The 15,386-nt window shown below is 42.0% G+C and overlaps 2 protein-coding genes and 1 non-coding gene across 3 annotated transcripts; 2 read left to right on the forward strand and 1 right to left on the reverse strand.

Moving 5' to 3' along the window:
* Positions 1-318: 318 nt before the first annotated feature.
* LOC141455117 (uncharacterized) lies at positions 319-3,102 on the forward strand. The gene has a single exon (XM_074129977.1). It carries the CDS (start codon positions 319-321, stop codon positions 3,100-3,102), a length of 2,784 nt encoding a protein of 927 aa, XP_073986078.1.
* A 2,288-nt stretch (positions 3,103-5,390) lies between these two features.
* On the forward strand, positions 5,391-5,463 carry TRNAF-GAA (transfer RNA phenylalanine (anticodon GAA)). Its single transcript has one exon. It is a non-coding gene; the product is annotated as a tRNA-Phe (tRNA).
* Positions 5,464-6,875: 1,412 nt separating this feature from the next.
* LOC141455118 (uncharacterized) lies at positions 6,876-8,618 on the reverse strand. Its single transcript, XM_074129978.1, has one exon. It carries the CDS (start codon positions 8,616-8,618, stop codon positions 6,876-6,878), a length of 1,743 nt encoding a protein of 580 aa, XP_073986079.1.
* Between the last annotated feature and the right edge of the window lie 6,768 nt (positions 8,619-15,386).

Consider the following 15,386-nt stretch of genomic DNA (forward strand, 5'->3'; position numbering starts at 1 on the left):
CTCCAAAAAGATAATAGTAAAAAAATTTTTATAAGAAATGATACCCTATTTGTTGACAATAAACAGTATTATTGGGACGAGGAGGCAAAATGTTTGAAGGAGAAGGAAAAAACACTCACATTGAAACAGGGTGATGCGGGGAATAGACTTGAACACACAAAAATGGAAGCATAGCAATTAGACGATTGTAAACAATTAAACAACAATCCCAGAGAATATAAGTTCAAGGAAAAAAAAAGTTGTAACGACATTACTATTTACACATACAATTGCAGAACACTAAAAGAAAATATTAAACTCGAACAATTACTAGAAGAAATGCAAAACGTAGAGTGGGATTTAATGGGATTATCGGAAGTGAGAAGAGATGGAGAGCAATGTGTAAATATTAACAATAATATAACATTCTACCATAACGGGAAAGGAGTGGTGGGAGGTACAGGTTTCCTAATAAATAAAAATCAAGAGAAAAATATTATTAGTTATAAATCATACAGTGAAAGAATATCAAAAATTATCTGGAAGTTAGAGCCTAAAGTTGGAAAAAGAAGTAGATTAAAAATAATACAAGTGTACGCGCCCACCACAGCCTCTACAGAAGAAGAACTAGAAGAGTATTATGAGCATTTAAAGATGGCCCTAGATGAAGATATTTGCAAGTATACCATCATAATGGGGGATATGAATGCAAAAATTGGAAAGAATGAAGGCGAAAAAGCAACTGGAATGTTTAGTTATGGAGAAAGAAATGAAAGAGGTAAGCGTCTAGTTGAATTTGCCGAAAGTAATAAGCTATTTATTATGAATACATTTTTTAAGAAAAAAGAATCAAGAAAATGGACTTGGATTAGCCCTGATGGCCAAACTAAGAATGAAATAGATTTTTTTATAATAGACAAAAAGGATATTGTACAAGATGTTGATGTGGACAACGGAATAAATACTGGTAGCGACCATAGGGCCATCAAAATGATACTGAAACCTGGGATAGAGAAAAAGAAATGGGAATATAAACCACGATATTTGCGGCAAAGTACTCAGATATTAAACAGTAAGAATTACGAAAGTATATTAAAAAAGAATTTGAAAATATATAGAAAGAGGGAAGATCAGGATGTCGAAGAACAGTTAAAAGAAATAGAAGAAGTAATTAAGAAAACAACATGTGAAGTAACCGAGGCTAGAGAAATCTGCAATAGACGGAACATACCGAACGAAATAAAGAAATTACTAGAAAGAAGAAGAAGGTTAAAAAGAACAGGGAAGGCAAAAGTAGAATTTGCTGAAATATCTAAGCTCATTAGAATTAAATGGAGAGAATGGTCAAACGAAAAGAAACTCAATGAACTGAAAGAAACAATAGATTCAGGAAAAAGTGTGAAACAGTGCATCAGACAACAGCAAATAGGAACAAGTAAAATGATATCAATAAAGGACGCAAACGGAAGAGTGAGAAGAGAAATAAATGAAATAGCAGATGTAATCTGTGAATATTATAAAAATTTATATAGTAGAGATGTGGGAGATAAAATAGAAGAAACTTCGTTACAAGAATGTTATACTGAAAATAAATGGGAAGAGGAAAAGGGCTTCCACGATTCTTGGTCTGTTCTAGAGGAAGAAATTCATCATGTAATACGTAACTTGAAAGAAGGCAAAGCAGGAGGAATTGATGGAATTACAAACGAAGAAATAAAGGCAGGAGGAAATGTTTTAGTAGGACTACTCTGTAAACTATTTAATACCTGCTTAGCAACGAAAACAATACCAGAAATATGGAAGAAAGGAAAATTGATACTGCTGTTTAAAAAGGGGGATAGGCAAGAAATAAAAAACTACAGACCAATAAATCTTCTTTCAGTTGTCTACAAAATATTTATGGCTGTAATCACTAACAGAATAGGCGACACCCTGGAATCAGCCATAACACCAAACCAAACTGGATTAAAAAAAAACCATTCGACAAATGACAACATTTTAGTTATCCAGCAATTGATCAGGAAATCAAAAGACTACAACTTCCCGCTAATCCTGCTCTTCATCGATTTCGAAAAGGCCTTTGACCGTGTGAAAATAGATGTTATACTGAAAACACTGAAAAATCGAGGAATAGAAAAAATATACATGAATATATTCGAATGTATTTATGGAAAGGCCAAGTTGTTTTTTAAAATTGAAAATATTGGACGAGAAATAGAGATAAAGAGAGGCCTAAGACAAGGCGACGTACCATCTGCAAAAGTCTTCAATGTGATACTAGACGAAGCCTTTAGTAATATGGAATGGCAGGGGAGAGGAGTAAGAATAAATGGAGAATGGTTGAATGTCCTGAAATTTGCGGATGATATTGTATTGATAGGGAAGAGCATATTGGAAATAAAAGCTATGTTAGAAGACTTGATTAGAGAGGTAACAAAAGTAGGTTTAGCAATAAATGGGAAGAAAACAAAAATTCTGTATTTAAATTGTGACGAAAATACTCAAATACTGAAAATAGGAGAAGAAGAGATAGAGAGTACTGATAGTTTTATTTACCTGGGGCAGAAAATCACAAAAGAAGGAGAATGGGAAGAAGTGGTAAGAAGATGCAGCTTAGGATGGTCAGCATTTAATAAATATAAACATCTGTTTCGATCCAAGGTGGAAATAGAGCACAAGGCAAAACTACTCAGAACATGTGTGCTGCCAACTATTATATATGGTTGTGAAACATGGACCTTAAGTGCAAAAATAATAAAAAAACTAAGAGTGACAGTGAGATCGATGGCAAGAATAATGCTAGGAATTACTAGAAAGGATAAAAAAAAGAAACAGTGGATAACAGAACAATCACTTCTGGTGGATGTCGGTAAAATAGTGACAGAAAGAAAATGGAACTGGGCAGGGCACATAGTAAGAACAAAAGATGAGAGATGGTCCAAAAAAATTATAGAATGGTATCCCAGAGAAATGAAAAGAAAACGAGGAAGACCATCCCGCACCTGGGAAGAAGAGTTTAGAAAAGTTTGTGGGGGAGTTACCTGGATGAGAGTAGCTAGAGATAGAAGAGAATGGGAAAGATTGAAAACCGTGTATTCGACAGTGTGGCTATACCAGGACTAACTCAAGTTATTAAATCAAATCAGTGTAAAGTAAATAGGTGATGATAAAATAGAAGAGTGTAAAGAGATAATAAGTGAAATAAGTAAAATTTATGAAAAATTCAATATATAAGTAATTTAAATGTATTCATGAAATTGAATTATAAATATGATTTGAATGTAAATAGGAGTAAAAATCAGTTCAATTAAATCAAAGCTAAAAAATGTACATAATAACAGGAAAGAAAAAATTATTTTATTCTGCAAAAAGGGACTTAACTTTATAATTTCTATTTTTTCACTTTATTGTTTATCTAACACATTTAACTAGAGTATTAACAGCACTCTAACCTTTAAAGGTGCCACGGCTTACAGCCGATTTGTTTATGTATTAGAACTGTGTAAAAAAAAAAAAAAAAAAAAATGTCAATTTGTAAATCAAAACAATAAATGGCTATTATTATTATTATTATTATTATTATTATTATTTAGTATTAAGTTTTTTTTCTAATTAATAGTTTATTAAAATAAAAAAATAAAATAAATAAATTAATAAATAAATAAAAAAGGTGGTGGGTATTTTAGTTGTAGTTATTTTATTTAATGTAAATAGTATGAGTGAATGTAGATGGCGGGTGTGTGAATGCAATGTAGATAGATTTCCTGTTCCATGTACATAGCTTAGTTATATATATACAGAAGCGAGAGAGCGTTCCTTATTAATTCCCATCATGCGCTTGATAAAGCAACATCACACCCTCTCCGTGCAAAATCTTGACGACAGGGCCTCTTCCAAGAAATGCTCCAAACACGGTCCGCTTTTCCCAGATTCCATTAGATGTTTATTATGTGGGCCGTCCAATTCTGGCAAAACTAACCTGATGTTGAGCTTAATATACGATCCAAAGAGGTTGAGATATGAAAATATATATTTGTTTGCAAAGTCTTTACAACAGCCCAAGTACCGGAAGCTAGCTCAAATTTTAGAACCTTTAAAAGATATTGGGTACTTTGAATTTGAAGACAATTCTCAAGTTCCCCCACCTAAAGAGGCCCTGCCAAATTCAATAATTATTTTCGATGATATAGCATGTGACAAGCAAGATAATGTAAGAGCCTATTTTTGTATGGGGCGCCATAGCGGAGTTGATATATTTTATCTAAGTCAAAGTTATACTAGAGTTCCTAAGCAGTTAGTAAGAGAAAATGTAAATTTCCTAATACTCTTTCGGCAAGATGAATTAAATTTGAGAAGAATTTACGATGACCATATCAATTCCGACATGGAATTCAAAACTTTTAGAAAAATTTGCCACTGGTGTTGGAAAGAAAATAGATATGGTTTTCTAGTGTTGGACAAAGATAGACAGATTAATGAGGGAAGGTATCGAAAAGGTTTCGAAGCCTATATAATACCTTAACTATGTTCGTAAAGATCATTGTTCATTGAGCCATGGAGGGGTCAACTAGTGACGTTGTAATGCATGAAATAATCGAAACCAGAAAGGCGATTCAAGAAAAGTGTAATTTATTGAAGAGAAACAGAGAAGAGACCGATGAATATTTGAAAATGAAATATCAACCTTTATTGAGTCCATTGAAAGCATTGGTGGAAAAGCCACCACTTGAATTAAAACAATCTCCTAAACCGGAAGTAGCTACTTGTGAAACTTCCCTTCCACCTCCAAAGAGACTAAAATTACTGAGGCTGGAATCGGCTACTACACCACCGTCAAGATTATCAAAAACATGGCATGACGAAATTTCAACCCCAAAGCGACCGGAAGTTCTAAAGTTATCTTCTACTGTTTCTGCTGAAGCAACCAGCCCGCTTCAAGAGGTACGAGAACAAGCACAAACGCCCGAAGGGAAGGAAATTTCAGCAAAATATTTGAAGGAAGTTGGAGAAATGTCCTCAAAATATATCAAAAAATTTATTAAAAATGAGACCAAGGACTTGGATATGATATATGGTGTAGTTTATGACGGCCGGAGATTTAGTATTAGTGACTCAGTGGTTTCCATCAGCAAAGACATTCTATCTGTTGGTGATAATACCTATTTCGGCACACCAGGTGTTGGATCCTCGCAAGGAGGTGCGGCCCCCCTTCTGGGAAATTTAGGTTGATGCAGTGAAGGGTTGGCTGCATTGGAGGTCTGGAAGGAGAATGGGACTGCGTACGTGACCAAGCTCAGGCAGTTGTCATTGATTTCACAAGGAAGTAAGAAGTGTCGTTCTCGTCAAGTGTAATTCTTTGTCTATATAGCGTCATTGCGCCAAGTTTGTTGTGTTTTTGGTGTCGAAACCCGGGCGAAATAGCTCAGTCGGTAGAGCATTAGACTGAATATCTAAAGGTCCCTGGTTCGCTCCCGGGTTTCATGAAGAATATTCGAAGAGGGCTAAATGAAATGTCCAAGGCGAGGACGAAATGTGGGAGAGCAGTTTAGTCTAATTATGTTGTATTGAAAGGAATTATGTTGTATTGAAAGGAGGGGAAATAAAATGTGGTGGACGCCACAGCCACCCAAAATACCTTCGCCAAAGCCTTACAGAAAATAACAAGTATTTATTGATGATACAATACCAATTGGCTAGACAACATGCAATTGACAACTACACAGTTTATCCTTCCTGACGGAGGGAATGTTAATGCGAACAACTTTAGAATTTTCTTGCCTGGCGACAAGGGAAATCTCTCCACATGGGAGTACAAATAGGTACGTACAATGTTTTCACTTACAGAATTAAGGCCTTTACAATTGAGGGGGCAATTATATGCCAAGACAACATAAATGACAATAATGTCAGAAAGGGAGTTATTCTCCACTGATACTTGTATTAATAGATTAACTCCAGGCAGACCATGCGGGATAAACCAAAAACACATTGACAATTTGTAAAAAACACAACAAACTTGGCGCAATGACGCTATATAGACAAAGAATTACACTTGACGAGACCGACACTTCTCACTTCCTTGTGAAGTCAAGGACAACTGCCTGAGCTTGGTCACGTACACAGTTCCTTTCTCCTTCCAGACCTCCAATGCAGCCAACCCTCCAATGCATCAACCTAAATTTCCCACAAGGGGGGCCGCACCTCCTTGCGAGGATCCAACATCTTCCCCCGCATTGGACTCGCCATTTAGACTCACCATTAAGAGTCCCACTTACTGATTTGGGAGGGGGCACAGCTTCCTGACAAGGCGGCTGATAACTCCGGACGCCGTCTTCACCTCGGCCACCCTGGCCACGTTATCTCGGCCATAATGCAGCTTGGTGATCCGGCCTAAGGACCACTGCAACGGAGGAAGGTTGTCGTCTATAATGGCCACCACTTGTCCCTCTGCCGCTGGGAAGGATGGTGAATGCCACTTGAGCATGGCTTGCTGCTCAAGGAGGTACTCCTTGTGCCACCTCTTCCAGAACTGGTTGACTGTAAATTGTGCCATGGTCCACATGGAGCGAAGCGCTGTGCGGGGAGTTAATGAACCGTCGGTAGGAAGGGCAGTCATTGGCCGCATAATAAGAAAGTGACCTGGCGTCAGCACTTGTAAATCATCTGGCGAAGTTGAAACGGTTGTGAGTGGCCGGGAATTTAAGATGGCCTCCACTTGGCAGAATAAACACTCCATGGTTGGTTCTTGAAGGCCCAGGGTCACCTTTAGCAAGCGCTTTGTAGACTTGACAGCGGCCTCCCATAATCCTCCAAAGTGTGGCGCTCTAGGTGGTATGAAATGCCATTCCACACCTCTCCTGCCGGACTCTCTTAATATGGCCTCCTGTGTCTGACTATCATTCAGCAGGGCAGATATCTCTTATAAGTTTTCTGGTCGCACCTACGAAATTTGTGCCATTGTCTGACCATTTGTGGCTGGGCACGCCGCGCCTAGCGATGAAACGATTCAAGGCAGCCAGAAAGGCCTGAGTAGTGAGGTCGGTAACCAATTCTAAATGAACGGCCTTGGTCGAGAAACAGATGAAGATGGCGAGGTAGCATTGGAGGACCTTGGCGGAACGTAGTGACGCAATTTTCACACTGAAGGGGCCTGCGTAGTCAATGCCCGTAGTCGTGAAGGGTGGTGAAGCACTGGCTCTTCCTTCAGGCAGTTGCCCCATGATAGGGTTGAAAGGTGATGGTTTAATGCTAAAACATTTATTACAAGATGACAACTGCCGTCGAACCACGTTTTTTCCATTGGTAATCCAGTATCGGTTTCGAAGAAAAGCGTGGTTGGCAGTAGGGCCTACATGAAGATTGGAGATGTGGGCTTGTGGGTTGTGCGAGGGCAACAAGGCAGGGTGCTTCTGCGAATCAGGAATGTCGGCCAGTCTTAATCTCCCTCCAACTCGCAACACGCCATCAGGGTGCAAAAATAAGCCTAAGGTATTGACTAAGCGTAGTCTAGGCCGGGGGGACTGAGCGTCTTCAATTTCCTCAGTAAGCGAGTGCTGCTGGGCTCGGACAATTAGAACTCGCAGGGCTTCACTGCGTTCCTTCACATTAAATGGGCCTGACATCCGATGTACTGGATTTCTAGTATTGTGTGCAAATCGCAGGTACCAGGCCACTACATTCTGCAGCGTATACAGACTGGAAAATTTAGCCTCCAATTCCTCAGGGCAGGACATTACACTTGACACATTAAGGGCCTGGGAGCGAATTTCTGCTCCTACGACAGGGTCAGACAAATCGGCCCTCACTTGCCCAAGAGGCCATGACTCGTGGTTTGATTTCAGCCAAGAGGGACCTTCCCACCATAACGGGTGGCTCACTAATTCTTGGGGTCGCAGTCCACGTGAGGCACAGTCAGCGGGGTTTTGTGAGGACGAAATGTGGAACCATTGCGAGGCGGGAACCTTTTCCGAAATAGCCGCTACTCTATTACCCACGAACACTTTCCAATGCGGAGGTGGAATTGCTGTGATCCAGGCAAGGGCAATGGTCGAATCAGAAAAGGCTAGGATATTTTGGGTGGTTATCTGAGGGAACAGCAGACTGATTTTGTGAATCGTAAGGGCAAGTAGGTGGGCCGCACAGAGCTCCAGACGAGGGAGCGTGACCGGTTTCATGGGGGCCATTCTGGCTTTGGACATGACCAGGCTAATGACAGTGTTCTCAGACTGGGACACTAGGTAGACCACTGCCGCATAGGCTCGCTCAGACGCGTCAGCGAAACCCACTAAACACTTAGGATTAGGTAAGGACAAAAATCTAGGTATGCGAATTTTGGACAGATCAGGCAAGGAAACAGCAAACTGACCCCATTCCTGGGCAATTGATGAGGGCAGGGGATCATCCCAATCAAACGAGGCTTGACAGACTATTCTAAATATTGCACGGGCAAAAACTGTTATGGGAATTAGCCATCCCAAGGGGTCAAAGAGTTTGGCAATCAGACTGGCTAGTTGTCTTTTGGTTTGAACACTAGGAACAGAACGAATCAGAAAATGGAAGTAATCTTGAGAAGGGATCCAACAAAGTCCCAGAATTTTCAATTGCGACTCCTCATCGTTCTCCAAACAGACTGAGGACATGGCAGAGAGAAGATGCTCTGAGGGTATTTCACTTAACAATTGTGGGTGATTTGATGCCCATTTTCTGAGTTCAATTTGAGCCTGACTCAATAATTTGATTAACTGTTCTCTGGATTGTAATGCCGCTTCTAAAGTAAGGCCTCCCCCAGAAATGTCATCTACATAGGTGCGGGCACGTAGTATCTCAGATGCCAGGGAGAAGGAAGCCTGAGAAGTAAGAGCTAATTCCTGAAGGACGTGACATATGCTAAGTAGGGAGCTGACGTGGTTCCATAGGTGACAGTGCACAAACGGTACTCCTGAACCGGTTGGCTGGTGTCAAATCGCCAATGGATACGCAATAAGTCTCTATCTTCCGGTGGATGTTGTATCTACAGAAACATCTGACGAATGTCAGCAGTGAACACCCACTTGTCAGATCTGAATCGGGTAACGACCTTCCAAATGTCGAGTTGCAACTTGGGACCAGGAAGTAAGAGCTCATTGAGGGAAACGCCTGATGAGGACTTCTGAGAGGCATTGAAGACAACTCTGATCTTCTCCGGGGGGTCATCTGGGCGATGTACCGCGTGATGGGGTATATAATAAGTGACTTGACCCAACTTTAGGGGAGGAGCTAGCTCCATGTGTTTCGACTCTAGGTAGTCTCGCATGAACTCGACGTAGGGAGGGCGGAGATGTGGAGACTTCGCATGGCGAGACTCAGTCTGAAGAAGGCGCTTTAGACAACCTTTCTAGACTCGCCGAGACAACAAGGACTGGTTTTGAGCGGTAGTGCTACTGAAAAACGACCATCAGTGAGTCAAGAGTGGGACTTAGAGAAGCACTCTTCGGCCTTCAACTCCTCTGGCGTAAGGGGCGAGACTTCAGATACTTCCTCCAGGGCGAACATTTTTTCCATGAGACGGGACAAGACTATGTCAGGGGGGTGCGGAATAGGTAGTGAAGCTTTTCCAGAGCTGAGGCGAAGTACTGTTGGTTTAAAAAAAATTGCCGACACAGGATTGACTAAAGAGAGATTGACAGGTAAAGCGGAACCTTCAGAGAGAATGTCTTCCGCAGTAGGTATGGTAGTAGGAGGAGTTATTATAATTTGCAGTGGACGCCGCGTTCTAATTGAACGTTGTGGTTTCGGTGAGGGGAGTTGACTAGCTACAATGGGACGAGGAGGTTCTTGAAGATTTGCTTCCTGTGAGGAAGAGGATAGGATTTGCGGGGAGGATGCTACAAACTGGGTAAGCTGGGCTGGTCTGACTCTTCAGGGTTGTCACAAGGGACAATTGGCTCAGACTCAGAGTTACTAGGAGTGTTGCCGATCGAAGGCTCATCTTCTGGGATAGACTGGTTAAAAGATACCTTAGGGGGTGTCAATTGGCCATACTTATGCTTGAATAAAATTTTATAATAGGTCCGATATAATTTAGAATTGGACCTGCTGTCCTTGACGGAGGAGTCAAACCGAACCCTTCTCGTGGGGAAGCTTCTCAAGGGACCAGACATGATCCAACCAAGAGTGGTCAATCTTGCGTTAGGGGAACCATTTTGGGAACGAATTATCTTACTGAGATCGATGGCATCAAAGACTGAGGCTGAGAAGACCACATCCACTGGCCTTGGTTCATTAAAGGTTGGGACGGCTAAAGGTTTGTCTATTAGATGCGACCAATCCTTGACAGGAAAATAGGAAGATGGTGTATCTGGGACAGTCTTGGTAACTACGCGGAAAGGGATTTTGAGTTGGGCAAAAGGAGGGGCTTGTCTTAAATTGGTCGATACCTGACCCACGACTTGGGTGGCGATATTGCCCCCTATGCCACGAACACCGCCTGACATGGGGTTATAAGTCAATTTGCTTTCCTTGGCAAAAGCTTTAGTCATTAAGTTGATCTCACTGCCTGAATCCAGCAGGGCACGAGCGCGATACCACTGGCCATCCCCTCCAAGAAGATGCACCAGGGCAGTGGGGGAGACTGACATGTCTGATGGGAAGGACTTAACAATTGATTTCCGTAAGGATTTCGTCGCATGACATTGACGACAGTATCTGCGACGGCAGAAGACGAAATTGGACAATGAAGGGGTATCGCGCCTGCCAAGAACCTATTGTTCTGGCTGTGGGGATGGTGTTGGGTGGCGGCCAAAATAAGTGATAGGAAGTACGGGAGGCAGACTATCTGAGGAGGATGATGACGTAGGGCGAGACTCAGAGTCTCTGGCTTGGCCTAAAGACAAGTGAGATTCGAAAGAGCAGGGGGGAAGAAGGGAACGCCGAGGAAACGGTGGAGGAGAATCAGGGAGGCCCGGGGGGGCGCCCTTTTCATTAGAACTCTAGATTTTGGGGGTCGGTGGGTCTGCAGGGACATTAGTGGCGGAATGTCAACCGCACGTGCTCTTCTCTGACTCAAACTCGTGGAAGGTGGAGGGGGGTGTAGAGAAGTGTGGTGTTCCCCGTGGCATTTTGCGCATCCGACCTGGCAAGGACATCGAGCCACGGAGTGGTTGGCGGAAAGACAATTGACGCACAAATTTTTATTCACCACTAAGCTCCACCTGTCAGTAACTGACATGTTCAAGTAGTCATCACACTTCGACATACGGTGCGAATTCCCGCACACGTAGCATTGGAGAGACGTAGAGTTTGAGGAAACTGGGGCACGAGAGGTGGAAGGAGTCGGCGGATGAACTGGAGGTGGTGATGAGGATGATACAGGCCTCCTTGGGGGGCGGGGAACGAAACGTACCAATTTGGGTGTGTACCCTTTTAACTGTTTGGAAGTAGAGAGCGCCTCCACCTGGATCCCCTGAACGGGAGAAGCAGGACGAGGTTGAGGTAAAGGGGAAGGAGAAGGAGAACTGTGACTAGGAGTGGTCTGTACAACAGGGTTGGAGAAGGATTGACCAAAGGTTAATTTTGGCGAGAACCTGTCTTCCTGGTCCTTTAGAAAATCCAGGACCTGAGAGCTGGTAGGAAGTGAATCAAAGGATCCTAAATATTTCTTCCTAAATTCCTCTTGAAGGGCAGGGGAGAGGACGGAGGGAGTGACATGACAAAGTAGGAAGTCCAGGGGATGCGGAATCTCGCATTGATCTAACATGATCTGTCGGCGTGACAGCCATGCTATACAGTTGTCAATGCTAGGGTCCTCACCAGGGAACTGCAGGAATGTCTCCATGATGGCACTGGCGATGCGCAGCTTACCCTCATATCTGGAATCGAGTATTTCTTACGCGTAGGCATAGCCTTCCTCGGAGGACTGAGCGTTCTGTATGATGGATAAAGAGGGGCCCCTCAAGGAGGATCTGAGGGCGTCAAGCCGCTTGGCGGCAGGCAGGGATAACTTGTGGACCTCAGACGTGAAGGTCGATTTGAAACTTTTGTATTGCAGGACATCTCCATTAAAAGGGGTTATATTGGGAATGACCAATTCTCGAAGTTGCCGTCGGGCTAATTCAATAATAGACTCGTCCGTCACTGTGACAGGAGAACCTTGACACATCGAGTCAGAGTGGCCAGGGGGAGCTGTGGCCAATAAGGGCATTATAATGGCTAGCTGCGCCGATTCAGCTAGCTCATGGCTTTCAGACAGGGATAAAGCGAGGGGACCACTGACTTCTGGGGGCAGGGCGCGCAGCCACTCCCATGCTTCCCTGTCCACAGTCTGGGACAGCAAGGAGAACATGGAAGAGTACTGACGACTGGGCTCCAAGGCATGGGGGGAACTAGGGGACAGGTCACGGACCCTTCGCGACCAACTATCCAATCTAGCTATCAAATGTCTGCATCTGACTGCATGTATGTCAGAACTGCGATCCGACTGTGACTGAACTCGAGGCGTTTCTTCCAATTCGGGGGGACTGGGAGAGACTGGCGACAGTGGAGGAGTAGCTTGAATTTGTTCTTCCATTTTAATCAAGGGGGAGGTGCACGACAAAAACGGGCCACAGGTTACAATAAGCTAGATGTAAACAATAAAATTAATCAATGGCCTGACTACAGGCAACACGAATACCTTAAAATAATGTATGATTACAACCAACGCAAAAACTATTTCTATTCAAAGATAAAAGTAATTTAAAAACAAATTGAATTGAATGTGTCAACTAAACACATTTACATCTAAAGCTGACTGGGTCAATTATACAAATATATGTGTGTATGTGAGCATACACTTGAGCTAATATTATAATTACAACCAATACAAAACAAAACAAACTATCTCTATTTAAAAGTAACAGTAATTTAAAAACAAATTGAATTGAATGTATCAGCTAAACACATTTACATCTGAGCCTGGCTAAATCAGATATATATATATATATATATACTTTCAAATAATAGTAGTTACCAGCAACACAAAGAATGTTTCAGTCTATAAAATGACAACAGGGAAATTAAAAATAGTGTACATACGACAACAAAACGCACAGGCAAGTGCTAAGGCGACTTTTCGCTCCTTAGTATAACTGGCGACAGGCCAGACAAGTATAGGCGATGCTGAGGTATTCTGGGTGGATTCCCGGGTTTCGGCACCATGAAAAATATTCGAAGAGGGCTAAATGAAATGTCCAAGGCGAGGACGAAATGTGGGAGAGCAGTTTAGTCTAATTATGTTGTATTGAAAGGAATTGTTGTATTGAAAGGAGGGGAAATAAACTGTGGTGGACGCCACAGCCACCCAAAATACCTTCGCCAAAGCCTTACAAAAAATAACAAGTATTTATTGATGATACAATACCAATTGGCTAGACAACATGCAATTGACAACTACACAGTTTATCCTTCCTGACGGAGGGAATGTTAATGCGAACAACTTTTGAATTTTCTTGCCTGGCGACAAGGGAAATCTCTCCACATGGGAGTACAAATAGGTACGTACAATGTTTTCACTTACAGAATTAAGGCCTTTACAATTGAGGGGGCAATTATATGCCAAGAAAACATAAATGACAATAATGTCAGAAAGGGAGTTATTCTCCACTGATACTTGTATTAATATATTAACTCCAGGCAGACTACGCTGGTTAAACCAAAAACACATTGACAATTTGTAAAAAACACAACAAACTTGGCGCAATGACGCTATATAGACAAAGAATTACACTTGACGAGAACGACACTTCTCACTTCCTTGGGAAGTCAAGGACAACTGCCTGAGCTTGGTCACGTACGCAGTCCCATTCTCCTTCCAGACCTCCAATGCAGCCAACCCTTCACTGCATCAACCTAAATTTCCCACAGGTGGGGCCGCACCTCCTTGCGAGGATCCAACACCAGGTCTTTTCGAGTTATTATTCATGACAAATCCAAACTTGTCTATGGTGAAAAAGACGGATTATATCAATTATAAGAGCATACTGCAACAGACAAACGCTCATAGAAAAGGGCACAGCCCTTCCGGACCAATTAAAGTTCTAAACACAAACATGAAATACAAGAATGTGATTTCAAAATTTTTTTCAACAAAAAGAGGTGCCGGATATGTAGATCCTAACATGCTCGTAGATCGATTAAGAAGCTTACTTGGCACCAACAATGCCAGCGCGGAAATAAAAAGTATTGAAGCCCAGCTGAGAGATGGAGGTGTAATAGCGTAGTGTGGACATGAGCAAGCTTCATTTCATCATGGCCTCTGTTAAGGAACGGATTGTAAACGAGTTGCACAGACCAGCAAGAAGAGTATTCAAGAGAAGAGCATTCCTTCTGAAGGGCTTAGATGACCTATGGCTAGCCGACCTGGTGGAACTAATACCCTACGCTAGATTCAATAAAGGCCACAAATATCTGTTGACCGTGATTGATTGTTTCTCCAAATATGCATGGGCAATCCCTCTGAAGAATAAGACAGCCCTGGAAGTGAGTCAAGCATTCAAGAAAGTATTAGTCGAACGGAAGCCAAACAATTTGCAAACGGATAATGGAAAAGAGTTTTACAACAAGATATTTGGCAAGCTGATGAACGTGAACGGTATAAATCACTATTCTACCTATAGTAACTTAAAAGCTTCAGTAGTGGAGAGATTCAATCGTACTCTGAAAGCGGCAATGTGGAAAAAATTTAGTCTCCAAGGATCGTACGACTGGTTAACCAGTATTAAATCGCTAGTGAACAAATATAATAACACTAAACACAGAACTATCAAAATGACACCGGCTTCAGTTCGGGGAAAAGAAATAGAAGAACAGATGTTACGAGAAGTATATGTAAAGAAAACTTTGAAAAACGCCAGCATTCCCAAGTTCAAAGCTGGTGATCATGTACGCATATCGAAATATAAAGCGCAATTTGCTAAAGGCTACTGCCCTTCATGGTCTACAGAAATATTTAAAGTTGCTGAAGCGAAAAATAGCATACCGATCACCTATCAACTGAAAGATTATAAGGGGCAAATGATTGCTGGAGGTTTCTATCAAGAGGAACTGCAGCTGGCCAAACATCCCGACAGTTACCTAGTGGAGAAGGTTATTAAACTGAAAGGTGATAGAATTTTGGTGAAATGGTTGGGCTTAGTTAATTCACACAACAGTTGGGAGAATGTTAAAAATGTTCATATATAAAGCCAGAAACAATTAACAGCGATTCAGTTTATCATGAGACGTGCTAAAGATAAGAAGAAAAAGAAGAGAATCATCCCCACTCCTAAACGGATGGGTGGCAAATCTTCAAAATTGAGTGGAAAAGCCAAACGAATGCTGGATACACTACCTCGCCTGCGACTAAGTAATTTTGATCTAATTAAGTTGGCAAAATCAAATAAAATTCCTCATTT

This window comes from Rhodnius prolixus, unplaced genomic scaffold, assembly GCF_049639745.1.
Source record: "Rhodnius prolixus isolate KJV_2025 unplaced genomic scaffold, Rpr scaffold_27, whole genome shotgun sequence".
NCBI classification, from domain to species: Eukaryota; Metazoa; Arthropoda; class Insecta; order Hemiptera; family Reduviidae; genus Rhodnius; species Rhodnius prolixus.

Excerpts from the sequence above, each read along its gene's own strand:
- LOC141455117 (XM_074129977.1), top strand. The coding sequence starts at position 319 with ATGCAAAACGTAGAGTGGGATTTAATGGGATTATCGGAAGTGAGAAGA.
- LOC141455118 (XM_074129978.1), bottom strand. The coding sequence starts at position 8,618 with ATGTCCTCAGTCTGTTTGGAGAACGATGAGGAGTCGCAATTGAAAATT.